Genomic DNA, 24,938 nt, shown 5'->3' with positions numbered 1-24,938 from the left:
GCATCCTATGGTCATCCCCATGGACCTACCTTCGTCTCCTACGACACCACATCGACCTATGAAAAGAGCTTGAGCAAGGGCTATCGAAACTAAGGTGAACTCGCTCCTCTCCGAACTAGCACTTTCTATATGTGAGACATGGCTACTACCTCAAGCGGAAACCCTATGTGTGATCAAGTACCTTGAGGATAGCCACGGAGCAACTACACCCAACGACCAAGATGGCGAGGACACCAAGTACAAGAACCAAGAAGAAGAGCTGCCGGAAAAACCCCAGCCACCGGACGACCGGACCCCGTTGAACGTCCGACGCCTGAAGCTTCGGCCAGCCCAAGTCCCAGCCAACGAACACTACAGCGGCCGGACGACCGGCACGGACCGGACGTCCGACACGCCCCAACGACCGGACGACCGAGTCCCTCCGGACATATGGTGCCACCCAACAAAAGGGAAATTATTGGAAATCCGAGACCTCCAGACGACCAACGACCGGACGGCTAACCGCCTTCGGAAATCCGACGCCACCTGATCCGAGCTGAAATGTCGGACGTCCGACACCCTCGCGAGCCACTGGATGTCTGGACGCCCGACGCTCGTCTGTGCACAGAGTGCTGGGCCGAAGCCCATGTACCCTTTCGCACCCTAGACTATATATACTCCTCCCTCTTATTAGGGCTAGCATTGGTATAGCTCATATGAGAGATAGAGCTTTGCTCATCCACTTGTTACCTATTCCATTGGAGGCCAAGCCGTCCACCTAGGAGAAGATCTCCCAAGTGGATTCAAGCCCTCCACCTAGCAGAAGATCTCCCACGTGGATTCAAGCCCTCCACCTAGGCGAAGATCTCCCAAGTGGATTCAAGCCCTCCACCTAGGCGAAGATCCCCTAGTGGGTTCAAGACCTCCTCTTGGAGATGAACTAGTTACTTATATCCCCCTTTGTTGGATTTGAATCATGTGTCTCTCTTTGTGTTCATGGATCTAGCACATGTGTGACCTATTCTTGTTGATCCGAGTGTCCTCTCATTTCCCATCGTGTGTTCATCGTGTTCTTCGGGAATCCCCCTCCAAATCATGAAAGATTGGCCTAGAGGGTTCCACCCTACATCAGTGATGGTGTTGATGCCGATGCGACCTTGCCGGAGATGGTAGCTCAGAAGCATGTGCACTTGAGCGTCTTCTCGAAGATGAGGAAGACCGCTTGTAGGTCTTGATGAGGGCTTTGATCTCCTCCATTTGAGCATCCATCTTGGCTTCGAAGAAGTTTTCCGTGGCATCAAACTCGTCGTTGTTAGTGTAGACCGAAGTAGATATGCTTTGCCTATCCATCACAAGACTCGAGTAGAGGTGAATAGGAAATGAGATAAACAATACCAAGCTACCTTTTCCCAAAGTTGAGGATGTATCCCGTTTCACTCAATGTGAAATGAAAGAATAGTGGAATTGGTACCGGACTTGCTCACTCACATCTACAAAGTAAAGCTATCGAGTGGCTTGGTTAGGACAAGTGGCACAAAAAATTGATGCAATTGTTAGTAAGAGTCAATAATGTTAAAAGAGATTCACAAATTCGCAAATGAAACAAGTAGACCGATAGCAATGAATGGGACATGGAAACACACACATGGATAGATAAATGGGGTCGTGCAACCAAGGAATGAGCTCAAAATGTGGAATCCACGAAAAACGCTCGTGTTGCACAACTCTAGAGAGACGCTAGCACGATTGCTCATTAGGCGGATACAACAGTTGTGCACAGCCTATAAGATGCAAAATGTATCAACTTTCTATCCCAACTATGCTATGTATGTATGGTTCCCGGTGATTCACACACGATGATCCAAGATGATCAATATGGTAGTATGGTATGATCAATATGGTAGTATGATATGTAATGTGGCCATGCTATGGCCATTGCTTACAAGCTCTTTGCTTTTCTCTTTTGCTTAAAGGCCTTTTTTTGTTATGGCCACTATGCGAAATGCACAAACCAAGATAGCAATTGTGTATATGTGGGAACAATCTTGTGACACAAGATGATATGATGATACCAAGATGAGGATACCAAGATGATATGGTATGCATGCAATGGAAGGTACGGATCACTAATGTGCACAAGTAACGTTGCTGGCAATACTCAATGACTAGTCTCGATGGGCAAGTGACGCAAAATGGGCTCGGGGTTAACAATGCCATGGCAAGGGAATATACAATGGATGTCGTCGAGGTTACCGTCGAGGGTTTCTCGTTTGTGAGCAAGGACGGATGATGGTTAAGTGGTCAATGTCGATGACGACCTCGTGGCGAAGATGAGTGGTGGTGTGCTCGATGTAGAACAGTTCCTAATTAGCCAAAACACCTTAGGAAACGAAAAAATCGTGAACTCAAAATCTCAAATGTCAAATGGTGGTAGTGCAAAAGCGATGGTGATTTTGAAGGTGACAATGAGGAAGTGATGGGGGTGGTTGATGAAGAAGCAACTGTCCCTAAGTAGCCGAAACACCTTAGGAGACTCAAATCATAACTCAAGCAACCACAAATGCGATGGGGAACAAAATGGGTTAGGTTGCGGAAAACGATGGTGGTTATGCGAATTATATGGTGGAGGGAATAGGCAAAGATGCCAAAGTTCCAAAGATTTGATGGAGTCTAATGGTGTTGGTAGTATTTTTATGGGATTGAGGATGTCAATAGCTTCAAAACGAGCTAAAAAATGTCAAAATCGGACTCCGAATGAATTAGTTATGGCCAAAACAAAAATTCAGTCGTGTCAGTTTCAAGGTTATCCCAACATCCGGGAGTTGGCCCGGATGATCCGGGTAGGTCAACTGGTTTTCGGGCGCGTGGGGTGTCGAGGCGTCCGGGAGAGGGCCCAGCTGATCCAGGTGGATCCGGATGATCCAGGAGCACTTCCGGATGATCCGGGCAGGTCACACTACTCGGGATTTCCTCTCAGGGACACGATTTTTGGGTAGAAATGGATGATTTTGGGGTCAAAATTGAGGAGATTTCGTGGATGGAAGGTGGGAAAACTTGTGGGGAAGCTAGATCTACGAGTAACACATCAAATCCATGGATCAAATCCAACAAAACATCATCAAACCAACAAATCACAAAAAAATGGGGCTATTTTTGGTGGGGATTTTCAAATTTGGGACGAAATCAACAAAATTATGCTAGAAAAATAGGGATAGGGACTCCAAATTCATGATCAACGTGGCTCATGATACCAAGATGATGTAGGGTGGAACCCTAAGGGCCGATCTTTCACGATTTGGAGGGGGTCCCGTGAAGAACATGAAGAACACACGAAGAACGGGAGAGAAATCACAAGGGGAAACACTCAAAAACAAGTCCAATCACACATCCACTAGACTAACAAACACATGAACCCACAAGGTACATGAACAACAAAGGGAAATCAGTACTAGATAGAGTTCATCCCAAATCCAAAAGAGATGAGGTCTTCATGATCTAGATGATCCTTCTCTGATGGGGGGGGGGGGGGGTCTTCATATCCCTCGGGATCTTCTCCAAAGGAGGTCTTGAACTCCAATGGAGTGGTCATAAATAGAACTCCAAGAGTAGAGGTAGGAGCAAAGCTCAACTAGAAATGAGCCATCATATTTGCTGACCCTAAAAATGGGGAGGAGGTCTATTTGTAGTCTAAGGGGCGAATGGGTACATGTGTCTCGGCCCGGAGGCATGCACGCAGGCAAGGCCAGATGATCTGAACGAGATTCTGGCTGATTCGGGCGTCGGGGGTCCGAATGATTCGGCTTCGGATGGGTCCATGTTGTCTTCCTCGTCGTCATAGCCGAACGATCCGGGAGAGGTTCCGGATGTCCGGGAGGAGGTCCGGATGTCCGGGAGGAGGTCCAGATGTCCGGGAGGAGGTCCGGATGTCCGGGAGGAGGTCCAGATGTCCGGGAGGAGGTCCAGATGTCCGACCTGTCTCCGGCAGCTGCTCCATCTTCTTCTCCTTTCTTCCCTCTTCTCTTCCACGCTTCCCTCGCGGATGGTGTAGTCGTTCATTGGCGCTTACACTCCTCCTCGACATTCGTGAAGCTTCAACAATACTTATGCATGCGCGATGGAAGGTCAAGTAGTATACCATCCTCGAAGGGGTCAAGCGAGCACATGTAAAAGAGATGATTCACCTTTATGTATGTGAAATAGATGTCGCACGTATCACTTGCGTCAAATGGACTCTTGACATGGTGATATCTGTAGGATGCTCTGCATCAGCAAGACACCTCACAGCGTAATTAATGTGTTTGTCCTAACCCATCAGAGTTAGGTATTTGACACTGTAGCCACTATTTACAGTGCGTATTTACCATTTTACCACTATGGTGACCCTTTTATCTATAAAAGGAGGCCCATGGCTACCTTGATAAAGATTAAAACCCTGTCCATTTGCACACGTAGCTACACCTTTCGAGCACCTTGCCAGGACGTGTGCACCTTGTAACTGGACATATACATATCCAATACACAAAGCAGGAGTAGGGTTTCACGCTTCACAGCAGCCCGAACCTGGGTAAACATCGTGCGTTTTTGCTAGCTCTGCTCTTTGTGCTCGCCGATCTCCCCAGTTAAACCGTAAAAGGGCCTTTGCTGGTCCCATAGATCGTCGTACGCATGACAGAGTGCAACACTGAACATGATATGTTGCACGTGCTGAAAATGGTGCCAAGCGACGCCACGACGAAGTCCTCAAAGCCCTGAACATTAAGAGGGATTTGCAAAATTCTTCAAGCATCGACTAGATTAAAGATATTTTGAATAAGCTTAACGATCGTGAGAAAACGATCTTTTCCTTTCTTGTACTCATCGCTAATACGCTTAGCCCAACCGCAAGGAATCGTCTAATGTGCCGGATTCTAAATTGCCACTTCTCAATGCGTCTTCTTTGACCATTCATGAGCTACAGTAGCTGTCGTAGTCAAAACACTGCTAGTGATTACATGGGTACTAATGACCGAACCGAAGCCCAAACGGTTGTGTGGATAGGGTCAGGTCCGGATGAATTTGTGAACATATCTCACAACATTGTAATGGTCCAGGCTGAGTAATACAAACTACTTTGAAAGGCAGTCCGATGCATGTAACTTCAGCTTACGCAGGGTTTAGGGAAAGATCCGATCACTTTGGGTCTATTATACGCAGCCTTCTCTACAGTTTTGCAAGAGATTGTTTTCAGGATTCAAAACCGTGACCTCATGGTCACAAGGCAACCGCTTTACTGCTGTGCCAAGGCCCCCTTCTAATACAAACTACTTTCTTGCAAATAAAAAAAAACATGATATGTGCTAGTAATAAGCAGATGTACGCTTTGTTAAGACCTAAACAAATACGGTGTTGCGGGTAACACAAAGATTGGCCTATCTTCAACACGCCATATTCTAAAAAAAAGAATCACACATCATTTTCTAGGATGTTGCTTCCATGCACATACTGCGCTTTCATGTCGATTTTACCCTTCACCAATCTACGGCTAGTGAGGCAAGTAGGAGAGTCTTAACATTTGCCTACATTCTGATCTGAAACCTTTCTTGGATGTTTACGTTGCTCCAGTAAACATCTGCAGCAGAAATCAGGAAGAAATAGGAAGCGCCAAGTGGGCTTATAGCCATTCTGATCTTAGATAAATTAGTCTTAGAAAGCGCTAAAATTAGTAAAAATGGTTTTGATGCGCACGTAGTCACAATGCTAACCACAGAAGCCACAAGTCAAATATAGCTGACGAACTTCAAACCTTTCAGAGACGACCCAAAAAAAGGAACATGCATGCCATGGTTCCCTGATGCTACCCAAAAAGTGTGTGGCTTCCCTTCTGCTCGCACCCTGCCCATCCAACCCTTTGCTCCATTTCGTGTCATGCTTCCTCATGCTTTGCTTTCCCCTTTGCCCCATTCTTCCTCCTTCAAGCATTTTCCCCTTCTCCTTGCATTTACTTTCTTGCCAAACTTAGGACAGTCCCCACCAGTTCCTCCTCCATCTGATGCATCATTCTATCCTGTGTGTTCCCAATGGAGTTGCCAGGGTAGGGTAAGGTGTCCATTTGCACGGGGAAGAGGGAGGAGCGAATCCTTGTTGCTCGATCTCTCTTTCCCGTATTCCTCGACTTCATTCTTCGTTATCATTGCGGCTACTTCATCTGAAAGGAGGAGCAAAAGATCCTTTTGTTGATCCAGGAAGAAAAGAAAAAGGTGGCGCAAGAACAGCTTGCTTGTGTAATTCAAATGCCTCTTCCTTGATTTGGGGAAAGGGGAAGGCTTGCAAATTCTGAAGCATGGAGGAGATGCCAAGCGAGAAGAAACAAAGTGAATCTGGATCAATTAATTGCGCACCTAGTTCAAGCAGCAGCCAGGACATTCCCAATTCACTGGTGAATAAAGATGAAGACCTCGCTATTGGGGTGGTAACAGAGTTAAAGAAGGAGGGGACGCCCATTGAACAGAAGGAGGAAAGGGCGTCAACGGCCATCGACTTGAAGGAGGAGGGTACAACCACCCAACTGAAGGAGGAAGGGGCTTCCAAGGAGGATGAGGCAGCTGTTGACTCCAAGGAAGAGGGGGCGAAAACCGAATTGGAGGAAAAGACGATGTTATCCCAGAAGAGAGACTATGAGAAGGCTATCGAACTTAAGGGAGAGGGGACAAGGCTATTCCAGAGGCGGGATTATGAGGGGGCGGCTCTTGAGTTTGATAAGGCAATAAAGCTTTTGCCAAAGGGGCACGATGATATCGCCTTCCTCCACTGCAATATTGCTGCATGTTACATGCACATGAAACCTGAGAGTTATGAACGAGCGGTTGACGAGTGCAACGCAGCACTGGAAGCATCGCCGAAGTATACAAATGCATTGCTGAAAAGGGCACGATGCTTTGAAGCATTGGATAGGCTGGATCTGGCTTGTGAGGATGTGCAGAAGGTGCTGAGCTTGGAACCAAACAATGTCACTGCATTGGAGCTCTACGAGAGCCTTAGGGAGGAGATGGAGACAGAAAATTTATTGGAGAATCAGGTTGTGTCACCGGTAGAGCCTAAGGCCGGTTTTTCAAAAGAGAAGATCCAGAGGAAAGTATCTCGCAGATTTAGAAACAATTCCATAGTTGAGGAGGTGTGGTTGATTCACGATGACGATGAGCAAGAGAATGATGAAGATGGCAACGAAGAAGAGTGCAGTGAAGAAAACCACATGGAGAATGACTTAAGCAATGAAGGAAATGATACCCGGGAGATGCCATCGAGACATAATCATGACGAGGATAAAAGGAACACGGAACAGAACCAGGTGAAGCATGGTCAGCACAAACTAGGAGCAGATGATGAAGGCCAACGACTGCAGCATGCTCCGAGGGATGCGGAACAAATGCACCACAAAGAAACAGAGAGTCAAAATACGCATGAAAAGCCCCTCAAAGAGATAAAGGTGAGAAGTGGTCAGGATCAGCAGGTAATGCATACAAAGCAGAATCAAGTCGCCGATATGGATGTGCGTCAAAAGCAAATTGAGGATGTACCAACCACTAGCCGTAGCAACCAAGAAATTCACTCTGAGATGTATGAAAGGTTTATCAATGGCAACCAAGCAAGACGCTCCTTAAAGCGGCATACTAGTCGTGGCGGGGACAAGCAGGAAAAGCAAACTTCAGTTAAACTAGCAAGTCCTGGGGGAGATGAGCACCAAAAACAGAAGCGCGCATATGCTAGCGATGGAGAAACAAAGACTGTAAAGTTTGTTATGGGAGATGACATAAGGATTGCACTTGTTCCAGAAGACTGTAGTCTACGGCAAGCGATAAATGTAGCTCGGTGTAAGTACAGTCCCCACCTGAAGGCAATGCTTCTTAAGTTTCAGGACATAGAGGGTGACTTGGTGACAATTACATCAACTGAGGAACTAAGGTGGGTTGAGGATCTGAAGCAAGGACCCGCTCGGCTGTACATAAAAGAAGTAAGTCCTGAGCGCGAGATCACCAAGGACATCGTCATGCCCAATATTTCTACGGCAACACTGGAAAGAAAGCATAGCATCTCTGAGTGCGGAAGCGCTAGACACCCAGCAGAAGACAAGAGCTCATCATATGCTGATGACTGGATGGTGCAGTTCGCTCGTCTATTCAAGAACCATGTTGGTTTTGATTCTGATGCATTAGTGGATCTCCGTGACCTTGGTACGCGGCTGTGCATTGAGGCAATGGAAGACACCATCACAAGCGAAGAAGCCCAGGAGATATTTCATGCCGCAGAGGCAAAATTTCAGGAAATGGCAGCTTTAGCATTGTTTAACTGGGGCAACATACACATGTCTCGTGCAAAGAAACGACTATCTTTATCAGAGGATGCTTCAAAGGACTCTGTACTTTCCCAGGTCAAAACCGCATACGAACTGGCATGCGCTGAATACGTCAAAGCTGGAAAGAAGTTTGAAGATACCGTGGATGTAAAGCCAGACTTTTATGAAGGCCTTATTGCGCTTGGAAATCAACAGTTTGAGCAAGCAAAACTTTCTTGGCGTTATGCAGATGCTTGTAAGGTAGACATGCGAACTGAAGTACTAGAGCTATTCAATCGTGCTGAGGATAATATGGAAAAAGGAATGGAGATGTGGGAGGGAATAGAATACTTGCGACTAAAAGGGTTATCTAAATCAAAAAAGGAGAAAATCCTACTGGATAAGTTGGGATTGGATGGGCACCAAAAAGATTTAACAGCAGATGAAGCGTTTGAGCAAGCTTCAAATATGCGATCACAGCTAAACATTTCATGGGCTACCATTCTTTATGAGCGATCAGTAGTAGAATTCCAGTTAGGTCTTGCTAGCTGGGAGGAGAGTCTCACCGAAGCAATTGAGAAATTTAAGACCGGTGGAGCTTCGCTGGCAGATATCAGTGTAATGATAAAGAACCATTGTGCGAATGAGAAAACTCAAGAAGGTATGATGTAATCGTGTGACCTTTTTCTGTAATTTTTTGTTCCTCTGTTGCTAAATCATCAATACCAAAACTTGTATATGTACACCATGTATGTTAATAATTTCATGCTTCTTATAATGATTATTCTGGGAAATGTAAGCTTCTGCATGCAGTTCAAGTTTTACTACCTCATTCATTGAGAAAGACAATCTAAACCCTAACATAGGGAGCCATCTTCAAATATTTTTAGTGGACCACTAGTGTTAACCAGAATTGGTGGATGGCTATTTGTAATAGTATAAAAAAAAGACTACGACACATTTCCAAATATCCAACTTATACAGACTTGTATGTTATCGCGAAGAAACGCAAACATTAGGATCTGCCATAGTCAGTGTGTAGCTTGCCACTATCCAAAGACAATTGGTTTCATCAGCGGATAGTAAGGTATGTCCACAACAACTGTCATGCTACAATTTGTAATAATAGATTCCGGAAGCAACTTCAGTATTACTTCAAAAATGTTTATGGACAAAAAAAATCAGATATCATTAATTTGTCTTGGTCATGTTATGCCTTACAAATAGCAAAAATTACATTTAATCCTGGTGCTCATTGTTACATTTTAACTTAACTAATCTGCTATGCTAGAAGTTCGAAATTTTAGATCCTCTTAACTACATTCAAGGGCATATAAGTTGTTAAGATTTTTTTCTTTGTTATTCAGGATTGAGCTTCAAGATTGATGAGATAGTTCAAGCATGGAACGAAATGTACGATGCTAAAAAGTTGGAAAATGGTAGTTCTTCTTTCCGTCTTGAACCTTTATTTCGAAGACAGCCTTCGAAGTTGCATAATGTACTAGAGCACATAAAGTACACATGAGCTTGTATTTAACATAGGACTTGATGCTGTCGACATGAATACGAATGTTGATACTAATTGAAAAAGGTAATTTCATTCTTTAATGAGATGTATTATTGAGGTTATTCCAAGATATCTATTTGATGTAATACACTAGTCCTAGAAAAGTAACCGCGGCAACTTTTTCACCATGCGGAATCATTAAATATAAACCATAATAATGACTGGATATATATAAAATTAAGAATGTGATACAATAAATCACAATATCCCTTATGCAGTGACCAAAGCAATAATACCATAATGATATAACGAAATGAAGTGTTGTGGGCACTGGGGCCACATTTCACTCTAATACTCCAACCCTTTCCAATCAAGCATCTCCCCCTCTAGACTTCCTCGCTAAGCAGCAATGATGCTGAAAGAAACACGATGGTCATGCCGGGGACCCTGGAGAACCGTCTCTGAAGAGTTCTAGCGTCCACTAGCACTGGAGCTAGTGGCATCTAGATCAGGGCATCGCCCCTGGGATCGAATGACAACAGTGGGTGGCCGAAAAGGCGCAACATGTACATCTCCTTTAGTCATTAGACCCATTGATGGTGACAGCATGGCAAGGGCGGAGATGCTTTGAGAAGGCCACGAGCTACCTCAGTTTTTCATTGTTCAGGCCTGTCAACAGAGCAGATCAGTGGACAGTTTTCATAGTTTGGATTGTAATGTTGAAGGTTAAATGTTCAGGGCTAAAAACCGGACTTCTACAAGAAGAGCTGAAAAGAAGATGGTGTTTTCTATATTGTCGCAAAATAATGTATTATAGAGATGTTCTGCTTTTACTGTTAGTGGAATCGGTTCTTACACTGATTATAGTTCCTCTGTTGCTGAAGAGGATGCTCTATAGATGACCAAAGAAACAAAGCTTTCTCCCAAGGTTGATAACCAGAATTGAGCAAAGGGTATTAGAATAAAAAAGTTACATGTTTCGTTCATCAATTATTTCCGCGGGTTCAAATTGCAACCCAGTTTCAATGATGTTTTATTTGCAAGTCCAACCCTCAGTACCGTAACATTGTACCCTTTGCCCCAATAGAAGGGTAGCTTTGAGCTGAGGTGGACTTTGGCTAACTGATGTGGCAGCCACATCAGCTCCCCACATCCAAAATAAAAAAAATACATCATTACAAGATTTTTTATTGGCCCTACTTGGCATCCCTCCCGTGCCTTATTATCTCCCCTTACTCATCTCTCTCCCTTGTCTCGGCAAGTGGAAACATATGCGATGGATGTAGTGGCATCTCCTCTTCTTCATTACACACTCTAGCATCCCTCAGCCGCTTGCTTTCTCATTCACCCTAGGGAACATTTGTTCAGCATTCTCCATATCGTCTAGAAGTTAAGGACCTTCACCGTCTGGGTACTCCCAGAAGATGTCATTTGGTGGCAGAAGCATCACTGAGCAGATACTCCACTCTAAGACCCAAGGGTGTCACTTGGTGGTACCCGCTTCCTGGTTATCTATCTCCAGTGAGGGACTGTCCACTACACCTGCCAATGCTATGGAGGTACGAATTGATGAATAACACCATGTCCAACACCTAGAGCAGCCTGGTGGGTGATGTCAATGTGTTATTCTGTTAGTATTATTTTGATTATTGGAGAAACTTGAGTTCTCAGCATGTCTTTTCCATATGTTACAGGCTCTGTCAACTCATCTTGTATATATCAATTTCTTTATGTGTTTTGTGAGCACACCAAGCCATATGCATGCTCAAATACGAAATTATTTTGACATGTTCTGCAGGCTGTTGACTGTTCCGAACTGTCTATATTCATGAACTGGAACAGATGATATTTCCAATTCAAGCTACAAGAGGTGTTCAGGATACATTTTGCAAAGCTTACAAGATAGTATTTCACAAGCCGCAGCTCTATTTTACAGATGCAAGAGACCTAACTTCGCATTATTAGATACATAGTTAATCTCAACTGTCGTAGACATATAAGAGTTAAAGTTCAGTGTGAAAGTCTATAGTTTTGGAATGATCGAATGGTATGTACTTTATAGAAGGATTTGGCATATGTACTCTGCTGAAAATAGAGTAACAGTTCACATCCACTATTTGTGTGCATGAACAGTACTGGGTTAGCAGCACAGATGGAACCTGACAATAGATTAGGGATATGATTTGATAAGTTTATCTCTATTAGAAATATGCTTCCTTAGATTTAGAGATCGATTCTTAGTGGTTAATTATTATCCCCAAATTGCGATTTTCAGCTATGATCTCTTTCTTTGGTACATATCGTAGATCCGTTCGGTCCTCCTTCGCCTGGTATTATTTTACTTCTAATAACTTGCTTCAATGGAATTTTACTCCAGCTACAAACTATCATGCACTGCACATATGCAGAAAGGAGAAATGCACTCCTATTGATGATCTTTTTAACATTTATTGTACAAGAGAACTGCGTAATTTTGAAGGATTCATGGAGCCAGAGGCACTCAACTTAATGAACAACCATCCGATCCTACTCTACTAGAAGAGTTCTGCATTTTTTTTCAGTTATATGAAATATTCATTCATATATCTCGGTTACCTAAAACTGCACATGCATCTTAGGATGCAGAGGCCAGGGGTAATAAAAGCTTCCATTTCTAAAAGATAACCCAAAGCTGCACATTACTCATTGTAAAATTCAACTCCAGGAAGTGTGCTAATTTGAGGTCATATAGAGTGAGGTGGAGACAATAAGATTTATTTATTTTACTTTGTGGGAAATGACCCTGTAGGTTTCAGGAGAGCTACAAGGATACAATACAGACGAATGATGACTCATGAATGATTAACTAATTACTCAAAGAAGAACAAGAGAAGAGTTACTCAGAACCTCAAGAGAGGCCAAATCAATCCTACTAACGACAGAACAACTGGAGGGCACAACAAATTGAGATCAGCGAGGCTACTCCCCTTCCTACTTATATGTTCAACTGGATGCGCGCCAGTTTCTAGCACTCGCGTAGCAAACCTGATCCTATACACAACAGCGCAAGGGTTTGACGGTAACCTGGGATCTGAGGAGTGAAGAGAGAGTGGCCGAGTGTTACGCTCCTCTTCTCGATCTATTCCACCATGGATCTGGATACAAGGTCTTTGGGAGGAATTGGGAAAGGGAGTTAGTCTTGGAGAGGGAGGTGGGGTTCGAGAGGGGGAGGAAGGGGAGAAATGAATACAACCGATTTTTCTTTCGGGAATTCAGAGAGCTTTATTCAACAAAGGCATTCGCCGAACAGTCAGCCAACAGGCTACTGATCAGGAAGCTAGGGATTATCTCGAGCCAGCTCTCAGTCACATTAAGCGTGCTAGCACGCTTAGCACAAAGATGTGCAGGACCGTTTGCCGCTCTTATTACATGTTGAATTATAAAGGATGAAAAATTAAGAGAGAACTCTTTAATTTCTGCTAAGATAGGTGCTACACTCGAGCGATCGTCATAGCGATTATTCCAGAGATTAACTGCCTCTAGACAATCCGTCTCCAGGGTCACCTTCATTAAGCCCCTCAGACTAGCGAAGATCGCACCTTCCTTCATGACTTGGACCTCAGCAATTAGTGGGTCAGAGACCTTCATGTACGGCTTGCACCAAGCTCCCAAGAAGGCCGAACACGAGCTGGCAACCCCTCCAATGCCCGCTATGCCGTCAGCGGAGTTGATCGAGGCATCTGTATTGATCTTTTCATCGGGCGGCCGCCAGCTATAGCCTGGTAATAAGACGTTATGCTGCCTAGGAAGTTCTAGCAGCGCCAGATCTTCTCTGGTTCGTCTCACTGAACTAGCAGGATCGATCTTCACCTCATCATGTATCCATCTATTGCGTGACATTCAGATGGACCACATAACAGTGATGATTATAGCGCGAACTTTCTCCGAGAACCGTTGTTCACATAAGATATCTCTTGCCCAAGTATCTGGATGGAGTCGGGGAAGAGAGATTTCAAACAACAATCGAGCTTCCTCCCAGAACCGGCGGGCATGAGAACAATGGATGAGTGCATGCGTGAGATCTTCCTTCATTGCTAAGCAAATCTTGCACATACTCACTTCCATTATATGTCTCTGTTTGAGTGTGCATTCATCAGGAATTAAGCCCCTAATGACTGCCACCAAAAAACCCTCACCTTGGGCACAACCTTGAGTTTCCAGAGAGAAATCCACATTTGTTCTTCTGTCGTTGATGGTCCCGTTACCTGCCCTTCCTCTAGAGCTACACGCTCTTTTTGATTCACGAGAGCACGGTAAGCCGATTTCACAGAGCATATTCCCGAGGTCTCATGCGCCCAAGCAAGAAAATCCTCACCTCCACCTCGCCGAATTGGGATGTTCAATATAGCTTCGGCATCAGGTGCAATGAAGGTGTCTCGCATGAGTTCCCGGTTCCATGTCCAGTTTGCGGAATCAATCAAGTCACTAACCATATGAACATGTGTATTAGCTGGTTTGAATATTGGCGACATTGTTACTGTAGAAGGTATCCATTTGTCCTCCCAAGCCAAGATGGATGCTCCATCACCAACTCTTTTCAGCAAACCCACATTGAGTGCTTCACGACCGGCAATGATCGCTCTCCATGTGGTTGAAGCGGACTTCGGAATAGTGGCGTGCATAAAGTCTGTATCATGTAAGTATATGCTTTTCAAAACTCTAGCACATAAGGAATTAGGATCTATCATTAATCTCCACCCGTGCTTCCCTAAAAGTGCCCAGTTGAACTGTCGTAAGTCACGGAATCCCATCCCGCCCTTAATTTTTTATGTAGCTAACTTCTCCTAAGCGATCCAATGAAGAGGTTTCCTATCCAGTGAGCTCCCCCACCAGAATTTGGCCATGCTTGAGGTTAAGTTTTTGCACACTTTCTTCGTCAAGAGGAAGCAACTCATACTAAAGGACGGAATAGCCTGAACAATCGACTTTAGAAGAGTTTCTCTGCCTGCGCATGCAAATAGTCTTTCAGACCATCTGCTTATGTGACCTCTGGCTCTTTCCCCAATGTGATCGAAAGTACCGTTGGTAATGCGACCAACCGCTGTGGGAAGACCAAGGTAGCGTTCTGAAAATGCTTCAACATGCACATGCAGAAGCTGTTTCAAATGTTGCCTAAGCGTGTCAGGTGTGTTAGGGAAAAAATAAATGGAGCTTTTACTTCTGTTCACACACTGACCTGAGGCATCACCTGAATTTCATTCAATCTACTTGCATTGTCTGTATTCGCACTGATGAAAATGAGACTATCATCGGCGAAAATAAGATGATTCACCCACGGGGCTCTGAAGTTAGCACGGATTCTCTCTATCAACATTGCCATCAAACTTCAAGAGAGAAGAAAAACCCTCAGCACATAATAAGAATAGGCATGGCGACACTGGATCACCTTGTCGAAAGCCTCTGGAAGGGGTGAAAAATGGTAGTAACTCTCCATTGACACGAACAGAGTAACGAACTGAAGTTACACACTTCATAATTAATCTGACAAAGGTAGCACCGAAGCCTAGCCTCGGCAACATAGCCCTTAGAAAAAGCCATTCTACCCGATCATACGCTTTCATCACGTCCAACTTTATTGCACAAGAGAATTTTTTTCCTTTCTTCCTTCTTTTCATCGTGTGAACACTTTCAAATGCAACCAGTATGTTATCTGTGATCAAACGACCCGGAACAAAGGCACTTTGTTCTTCACTGATTATATCATCCATGCAAGGTCTCAACTGATTTGTGAGGGCCTTGACCGCAAGTTTATAAAAGCACCTGACATAGTGCAATAGGACGATATTGAGTGATATTTTGTGGATTACGTACCTTGGGGATTAGAGTTATCAAAGTGTCGTTCAATTCCACAGGTAGCTCGCCACCATTCAGAAACTCAAGCACCGCCGGAATGACTTCATGTTGAAGTAACCCCCAATGGTGCTGAAAAAAACCTGTTGTAAATCCATCGAGGCCAAACGCTTTTGATGGCACCATTTGAAATAAGGCCTTGTGGATTTCCGCCGCCTCAAACGGCATCTCCAGGAGTTGATTCATCTCCGGAGTAACCCAAACTGGTACATGCGATAACAACTCATCCATATTATTGTGTCCTTGTGAGGTATAGAGAGCTTGGTAAAATGCATGTACCTCCTCTTTGTCCTCATCACCATTCACGCAGGTGGAGCCATCAGATCTCTAAAGATTAGAAATTCTATTTATGCGCTTCCGTTGCTTCACCTGTGCTTGAAAATAGGCCATGTTACGACCCCCTTCACTCAACCAGGGAACGCGAGATCGTTGCTTCATCCATATTTCTTCCAATCGGAGTGCCTCTCCGAGTTTTGTCATAGTTCGTTTCTCCTCCTCAGTCGGACGGCGACCAATGGACTGCTCCCTTAACCTAGACAGTCGTTTTCTCAGTTGTGTGACTGTCCTTGCGAGGCAACCAAATTCACGCGCCCCCCATGGTGCAAGTTGACGTTGTAGTGCACCTAAGGAGTCCAGTATGCCATGCAGGCCTGGCGCCCGGGCTTGATTATTCCAAGTCTCCATTACCAGCTGCTCATAGTCGCTATGAGATTGCCAAACATTTTCATACCGAAAGGGTTTAGGTACATGAGAGTTGTTTCCGATCGCATGATGGCGAAATTCAGCAACTACAAAGCAATGATCAGACTCCGTCACACAAACATGCCGCACTCTAGTGTACTCATAGAATTGTCTGAATTCTTCATTGGCAAATGCTCGATCAAGACGAGCTTTAACATTTGCATCTCCCGACTGTCGGTTATCCCAGGTGTAAGGGACCCCGGTCCAACCCAAGTCCTGGAGAGCACAATCATCCGTGACTTCTCTAAATGCCCTCATCTGCCACTCCGGCTGTGCCGCCCGACTGAAGTGTTTCGTTGCATACAAGGTTTCGTTGAAGTCGCCCATACAAAGCCAGGCTGAATGTGGTATGTCATATAGTGTTCGAAGAAACTGCCAGCTGTGTCGTCTATCCTGTGCACTTGGTGCTCCATAAAATCCAGTGAATCTCCACTCCACTGAATTCGGAGAATCCTTCCGCACCACAACATCAATGTGGCCGGAACTATTGTTTTTTAGCTTAACTAAAACATCCTTAGACCATAACAAGCCTATCCCTCCGCTTAGGCCAGCACTGTCCACCGCAAAGCTTCCAACAAAACTCAAGGTTTGTTTCAAACTCTCAACACGTTTCCCTCCAATCTTCGTCTCAGTGACAAAGAGGAGAACATGACCTTCGTACTTCACAACACTGCGAAGCTCGCGAACTGCCTCGGGGTTCCCAAGCCCCCGGCAGTTTCAGCTTATGACATTCATTGGGACGGGAAGGCCTGACATGCAGCCGCTGCCGATGATTCTGAGCTAGGTGGTGTTGGCTTCTTTCTCTTTGACTCTCTCACAGCGCCATCATCCTCGTCCTCTGTCCTCTTATCAGCTATAGTTACAACCGATTAGACATCTCTACGATTAAAACAGAGTCGTACGTCATTTTCGTTCGACCTCATCCCTTGCGTGAGATCCATCCCTCGTACTCCCGCAGAGAAATCAAAGCAAATACCTGGCTTTCGAACCCCGCGAGACCTAGAACCCCGCATCCACCACACCCTCCACCTTCTCCCTCTCACCTGCCTATTCGTCTCCCTACCCTTTCTCCCTAAAAGCATCTACAACCAGACTTAGCAAATCCGGCTCATCAAACGACGCGCATGCGGGCACTGACCGGATACCCCTCAAATTTCCACAGTTGCAGCCGGACATCTCAAACTAGATTCTCAAATCCATACAAAGACATGCAAACTAAAATAAACCTACATACTATGTTGATCACCTATCTACTCGTTGTCAGAGATGTCGACGATCTCCGTGCCTGGCTCCGGCAGCATGGTCGGCAACTGCAGCTCCGGCTCCTTCGACGCCTCCGGCTGCTCCGCTACGGCCTCCTCCGCCTCTATCTTAGCGTCGAGTTTGGTGAAGAGCGCGTCGGACTCCGCCTGCTCCTGCTGGAGGAATGCCCGGTTGGCCTCCACATAGGCCTCATCCTGGATGGACTCTAGGATGGCCTACTGCTCCATCATCTCCTCTAACTGGGCGACAACGAACTCCGCCTCTGCCTGCTCCATGTTGAAGCCCGACATCTGCTACTTCGGCTGCTCCGCCTCCTTCACCTTCATCGGAGCCATCTCCTCTTCCTCCTCCTCCTCCTCCTCCTCTTCCCCCGGCTGTTCCACCTCCGGCTCCTGTGAGTTTGGAGGCAGCCCGATAGAGATGCGGGCGACGTGTGGCTTGCCTCGCCCGGATCTCCTGTTGGATCTCGGTGCGGAGCTCCGGCGTCAGCATGGCGTAGTAGGTGATCTTGGTCCGAACCATGGCGGAGTGCCGGAGCATGGGCAGAGCGCCGGACCGGGGGTAGAGCGCCGGAGCGGGAGAGGGAGGAGGTGGATGGGCTCAGATTGGCAGCGCGGAGAGATGGGAGGTGGATGGGTTAGGGTTGCTAGATGCCGGTCGGCTTAAATAGATGGATTTGGTCTTGGGCGATGAGCTGGAGTGGCGCCACGCAGCGTTCACACCACGGCGACGGACGCGAGGTTCGTCGGACCGCCGGGTTTTCGAGCATTTCCGAGTGGGACCCTGCCGTTAGACCGATGTGGCGAGCGTGTCCGGGCGCCCCCATATCCGCCCCATATTTTGGGCTGGATATGGGGGGTGCTGGTCAGCCCGGGCATTTGAGGCCCGTTTAAGGAGCCCGTCTGGATCAGAAAAACGTGACCGGACATTGCCCGGGCAGCCCGCCCGGGCGTATGAGACGGGCTTGAGAGGTCTGGTTGTAGATGCTCTAACCCAAACCACCCTCACATCCCTCCTCCCACCACAGGTTTCGTCGCCTCATCCACCCCGCTTGCATATGCAGGCGGCGTAAATCAGCATCGCCCAACCACACCCCTAGCAACTGCCACAGTGGGGCGTGATCTCACTGTCCACACCGACAAACAAGTAAAGCGCAACCACCTTGTTGTAGATGTTGGGCCAACCGTTACCACCCAGTCAACCGGGTATGGGCAGGCACGGGGCGGAAGCCCCCGGCATAGCTGCCCGGTCTCGACATCCCCATTTGCCTTGTTGCTTGTTCCCTAGTCCAGGAAAGACAATGGGGACGCGCTGCAAGATCGGTGAGGGCGACGAGCGAGTTGGTGGTGATGGGGAACATTGCATGGAAAACAATTTTTTCTACAGAACACCCAAGATCTATTTCTATGGAGATGCTAACAACGAGAGGGGGAGTGTCTACATACACTTGTAGACTGAAAGCGTTAACAATCTAGAGATCGTGGTAGGCGTAGTCATACTCCCTTGTGATCCAAGCACCGAACAATCGACACCTTTGGGATGTGCACACATATGGCTCGATGCAGTGGAGGGTGGAGAGGTAGATGGGATCGAAGCCAACACGATGGCGTGGTGGTGGTACGGTGATGGTAGCAGAACTGCAGTAGGGCTTTGCCAAGCGTTTGCGCGAGGAGATGGAGAGGTTGGGAGAGGCGGCGGCCAAGTGTGGAAAGGTGCAACCCCCCATGCACCTCCCCACTATATATAGGGGTGATGTAGGGGGCGGCTAGTACTAGCCCCTCCTCCAAGGCAGGGGCAGTGACCCAAGGGGGTGGCTTGCCACCCAGGACAGGGGACGCACGCAGCCCAAGGGGCTGGTGCACCCCCTATTGTCCATGTTTCCCTTTTGGGCTAGTTGGTCCCTCCGATGGACCCCTGGAACCCTTCGGTGCCCCTGGTACACTCCAGGTGGACCCTTGAACATTTTTGGAACCCCGAATAAAACTTCCCATATATAAATCTTTACCTCGAGACTATTTTGGAGCTCCTTGTGATGTCTTGGATCCCATCTAAGACTCCGAACTAATTTTGGACTTCATCATATGAATATCCCAATATTATCCTAGCGTTACTGAACGTTAAGTGTGTGACCCTACGGGTTTGAGAATATGCAGGCATGTCCGAGACTCCTCTCCGATCAATAATCAATGGTGGGACCTGGATGCCCATATTGACTCCCACATATTCAATGAAGATCTTTCTCAGTTTGAACCATGATGTCGAGGATTCCGTTAATCCCGTATACAATTCCCTTTGTCCGGCGATATGTTACTTGTCCGAGATTCGATCTTCGGTATCTCCATACCTAGTTCAATCTCATTGCCGACAAGTCTCTTTACTCGTTCTGTAATAGAAGATCCTCATGACTAAACTCATTAGTCACATGCTTGCAAGCTATTCACGATGTTGTATTACCGAGAGGGCCTAGAGATATCTCTCCGTCACACGGAGCGACAAACCCCAGTCTTGATCCATGCAACCCAACAAACACTTTCTGAGATACCTGTAGAGAACCTTTATGATTACCCAATTACAAAGTGACATTTTATAACTCACAAAGTATTCTTTCGGTATTCGGGAGTGGCATGATATCATGATCTAAGGAACAAATACTTGAGAGGAAGAAAGCTATAGCAAATAAACTAAGTGATACGATCTGATGCTAATCTTACGGTTGGGTCAGTCCATCACATCATTCTTCTAATGATGCGAGTTATCAAATGACAAGTCATGTCTATGGTTAGGAAACCTTAACCATCTTTGATCAACGAGCTAGTCTAGTAGAGGCTCACTAGGGACTCGGTGTTTTTATGTATCCACACATGTATTTAAGTTTCCGGTGAATACAACTCTAGCATGGATAATAAACATTTATCATGAACAAGGAAATATGATAAGAACATATTTATTATTGCCTCTAGGGCATATTTCCAATAGTCTGCCACTAGCATTAGAGTCAATAGTCTAGCTTACACTGTAATGAATCTAACACCCATAGAGTTCTAGTGATGATTATGTTTTGCTCGTGGAAGAGGTTTAGTCAACGGGTCTGCCACATTCATATCTATATGAACTTTGCATAGATCTATGTCTCCTTCCTTGGTGTAATCACGAATGGAGTTGAAGCGACGTTTGATATGCTTGGTCTTCTTGTGAAACCTGGGATCCTTGGCAATGGCAATGGCGCCAGTGTTGTCACAACATATAGTCACGGGATCTGATGCACTAGCACTGGAACAATGAGCTTCTATACAAATGGTTTTTAACCCCTTTCCGCGACAACATTTTAAACCATAGCCTTGCCTGTGTGCGCGATAGTGGGGTCCTTCCCACATGACCAAGAAACCATTAGGGATAGGGATTATGCGATGCATTGTGCATAAATAAGCATATGCGATGCTGATATGTCTCTGTCGTATCTACTTTTCCAAACACTTTTGCCCTTGTTTTGGACTCTAACTTGCATGATTTGAATGGAACTAACCCGGACTGACGCTGTTTTCAGCAGAATTGCCATGGTGTTATTTTTGTGCAGAAATAAAAGTTCTCGGAATGACCTGATAATCAACGGAGATTATTTTTGGAATATATAAAAAATATTGGAAGAAGAATCCATGTTAGGGGGGCCACACCCTGTCCACGAGGGTGGGGGCACGCCTACCCCATGGGCGCGCCCCCTACCTCGTGGGCCCCCTGACGCTCCACCGACCTCAACTCCAATTCCATATATTCGTGTTCGGGGAGAAAAAAATCAGGGAGAAGGATTCATCGCGTTTTACGATATGGAGCCGCTGCCAAGCCCTAAACTCTCTCTGGAGGGCTGATCTAGAGTCTGTTCGGGGCTCCAGAGAGGGAAATCCGTTGACATCGTCATCATCAACCTTCCTCCATCACCAATTTCATGATGCTCACCGCCGTGCGTGAGTAATTCCATCATAGGCTTGCTGGACGGTGAAGGGTTGGATGAGATTTATCATGTAATCGAGTTAGTTTTGTTAGGGTTTGATCCCTAGTATCCACTATGTTCTGAGATTGATGTTGCTATGACTTTGCTATGCTTAATGCTTGTTACTAGGGCCCGAGTGCCATGATTTCAGATCTGAACCTATTATGTTTTCATCAATATATACGAGTTCTTGACCCTATCTTGCAAGTCTATAGTCACCTATTATGTGTTATGATCCGTTAACCCTGAAGTGACAATAATTGGGATCATTACCGGTGATGACCGTAGTTTGAGGAGTTCATGTATTCACTATGTGTTAATGCTTTGGTCCGGTACTCTATTAAAAGGAGGCCTTAATGTCCCTTAGTTTCCAATAGGACCCCGCTGCCACGGGAGGGTAGGACAAAAGATGTCATGCAAGTTCTTTTTCATAAGCACGTATGACTATATTCGGAATACATGCCTACATTACATTGATTAACTGGAGCTAGTTCTGTGTCACCCTATGTTATAATTGTTGCATGATCGATCGCATCCGACATAATTCTCCATCACCGATCCATTGCCTATGAGCTTTTCATATATTATTCTTCGCTTATTTACTTTTCCGTTGCTACTGTTACCATCACTATAAAACCCCAAAAATATTACTTTTTCTACCATTACTTTTTGCCACTGTTACCACTACTATCATATTACTTTGCTACTAAACACTTTGCTGCAGATATTAAGTTTCCAAGTGTGGTTGAATTGACAACTCAGCTGCTAATACTTGAGAATATTCCTTGGCTCCCCTTGTGTCGAATCAATAGATTTGGGTTGAATACTCTACCCTCGAAAACTGTTGCGACCCCCTATACTTGTGGGTTATCAAGACTATTTTCTGGCGTCGTTGCCGGGGAGCATAGCTCTATTCTTTAAGTCACTTGGGATTTATATCTGCTTATCACTATGAAGAACTTGAAAGATCAAAGAACCAAGATCTATCCCTCAACTACGAGGGGAGGCAAGGAACTGCCATCTAGCTCTGCACTTGATTCACCTTTTGTTATGAGTAGACTTGCGACACCTACACATGCTATTGATTCTGATAGGTCACATGTTATTGATGATGCCACTTCTGCTTTGCATGATATTTATGATGAAACTACTTCTATGCTTGATAATACTGTGCCACTAGGTGAATATCTTGATGAACAACTTGCTAGGGCTAGAGAGAATGAAATTATTGAAACTGATAATATTGATGAAAGTGATGATGAAGATTCTCCCCCTAGATATGAATTGCCTGTTGCGCCTGAGGGTTATGTTATGGATGAAGAAACTGCTACAAACTTCTTAGCTTGCAATGATAGATCTGATCTTAAGAAATTATTAGGTAAGCTTAAAGAAAAGTCTTTGAATGCTAGAATGAAATATGACCCTGCTTTTGCTACTTCACCTATCTTTATTACTAATAAGGATTATGATTTCTCTGTTGATCCTGAGTTAATTACTTTGGTTAAATCTGATCCTTTTTATGGCTATGAATCTGAAACTGTTGTGGCACATCTTACTAAATTAAATGATATAGCCACCCTGTTTACTCATGATGAGAAAACTCGACTTTATCCTTAAGTTGTTTCCGTTCTCATTAAAGGGTGATGCTAAGACATGGTTTAATTCTCTTGATCCTGGTTGTGTGTGTAGTTCCCAGGATATGATTTATTACTTCTCTGCTAAATATTTCCTGCTCATAAGAAACAAGCTGCTTTAAGGGAAATATATCATTTTGTGCAAATTGAAGAAGAGAGTCTCCCACAAGCTTTGGGGAGGCTTCTCCGATTACTTAATGCTTTGCCTGATCATCCTCTCAAGAAAAATGAAATACTTGATATCTTTTATAATGGACTAACCGATGCTTCCAGAGACCACCTGGATAGTTGTGTTGGTTGTGTTTTCAGAGAAAGAACTGTTGATCAAGCTGAATTGTAATTGAATAATATGTTGACTAATGAAAATAATTGGACACTTCCTGAACCAACTCCTAAGCCAACTCCGAAGAAAAGGGGTATTCTATTTCTCAGTCTTGAAGATATGCAAGAGGCAAAGAAATCTATGAAAGAAAAAGGTATTAAAACTGAAGATGTTAAGAATTTACCACCTATTGAAGAAATACATGGTCTTAATTTCCCGCCTGTTGAAGAAATACATGGTCTTGATAACCTGACACAGGTAGTAAAGGTAAATTCTCTCTACAGATTTGATAAATGTGAAATTCCATTTACTAAGTTTGCTAGCAAATGCTTGGATGAGTTTGATGACTTTATGGTTAAACAAGAAAACTTCAATGCTTATGTTGGTAGACAATTGAAACACAATGCTGATATCCTTGAACACTTGGGTGATTATATTGCTAACGTTAAAGGTGAACTTAAACTTATTAGTAAACATCCTTCTATGGTTACCACTCAAGTAGAACAAGTACTTAAAGCTCAAAATGATTTGCTAAATGAATTAAATAATAAGAAAAATGATAATGATGTTAGAGTTATGACTAGAGGTGGTAAAATGACTCAGGAACCTTTGTATCGTGAGGTCCATCCTAAGAGAACTGAGCAAGATTCTCACAGAACTAATGTATATGCACCTAGTCCTTCTAAGAGGAAGAAAAAGAAAAATGATAGGAATTTGCATGCTTCTAGTGAACCTGTTGTTGACACACCTGATAATCCCAATGATATTTCTATTTCTGATGCTGAAACACAATCTGGTAATGAACATGAACCTAGTGATAATGTTAATGATGATGTTCATGTTGATGCTCAACCTAGCAATGATAATGATGTAGAGATTGAACCTGCTGTTGATCTTGATAACCCACAATCAAAGAATCAACGTTATGATAAGAGAGACTTTGTTGCTAGGAAGCACGATAAAGAAAGAGAAACATGGTTCCAGAAACCCATGCCTTTTCCTCCTAAACCATCCAAGAAAAAGGATGATGATGATTTTGAGCGCTTTGCTGAAATGATTAGACCTATCCTTTTGTGTATGTGTTTGACTGATATGCTTAAAATGAATCCTTATGCTAAGTACATGAAGGATATTGTTACAAATAAAAGAAAGATTCCGGAAGCTAAAATTTCCACCATGCTTGCTAATTATACTTTTAAGGGTGGAATACCAAAGAAACTTGGAGACCTCGGAGTACCAACTATACCTTGCTCCATTAAAAGAAACTATGTTAAAACTGCTTTATGTGATCCTGGAGCCGGTGCTAGTGT

The 24,938-nt window shown here is 44.8% G+C and overlaps 1 protein-coding gene and 1 long non-coding RNA gene across 2 annotated transcripts; one reads left to right on the top strand and one right to left on the bottom strand.

Moving 5' to 3' along the window:
• The first annotated feature begins 6,298 nt into the window (after positions 1 to 6,298).
• On the top strand, positions 6,299 to 9,904 carry LOC123103314 (HSP-interacting protein). The gene is made up of 2 exons (XM_044524850.1): positions 6,299 to 8,948; positions 9,655 to 9,904. The coding sequence occupies exons 1-2, from the start codon at positions 6,299 to 6,301 to the stop codon at positions 9,810 to 9,812; spliced, it is 2,808 nt and encodes a 935-aa protein (XP_044380785.1). The 3' UTR covers positions 9,813 to 9,904.
• A 95-nt stretch (positions 9,905 to 9,999) lies between these two features.
• LOC123103315 (uncharacterized) lies at positions 10,000 to 13,146 on the bottom strand. Its single transcript, XR_006449748.1, has 2 exons — positions 12,858 to 13,146; positions 10,000 to 10,463 (listed from the first exon to the last, which is right to left on the bottom strand). It is a non-coding gene; the product is annotated as an uncharacterized lncRNA (long non-coding RNA).
• Between the last annotated feature and the right edge of the window lie 11,792 nt (positions 13,147 to 24,938).

This window comes from Triticum aestivum, chromosome 5A (assembly GCF_018294505.1).
Source record: "Triticum aestivum cultivar Chinese Spring chromosome 5A, IWGSC CS RefSeq v2.1, whole genome shotgun sequence".
Classification (NCBI taxonomy): domain Eukaryota; kingdom Viridiplantae; phylum Streptophyta; class Magnoliopsida; order Poales; family Poaceae; genus Triticum; species Triticum aestivum.
Note: the sequence above shows the minus strand (reverse complement) of the source record. Positions and strands in the feature narration are given on the sequence as shown.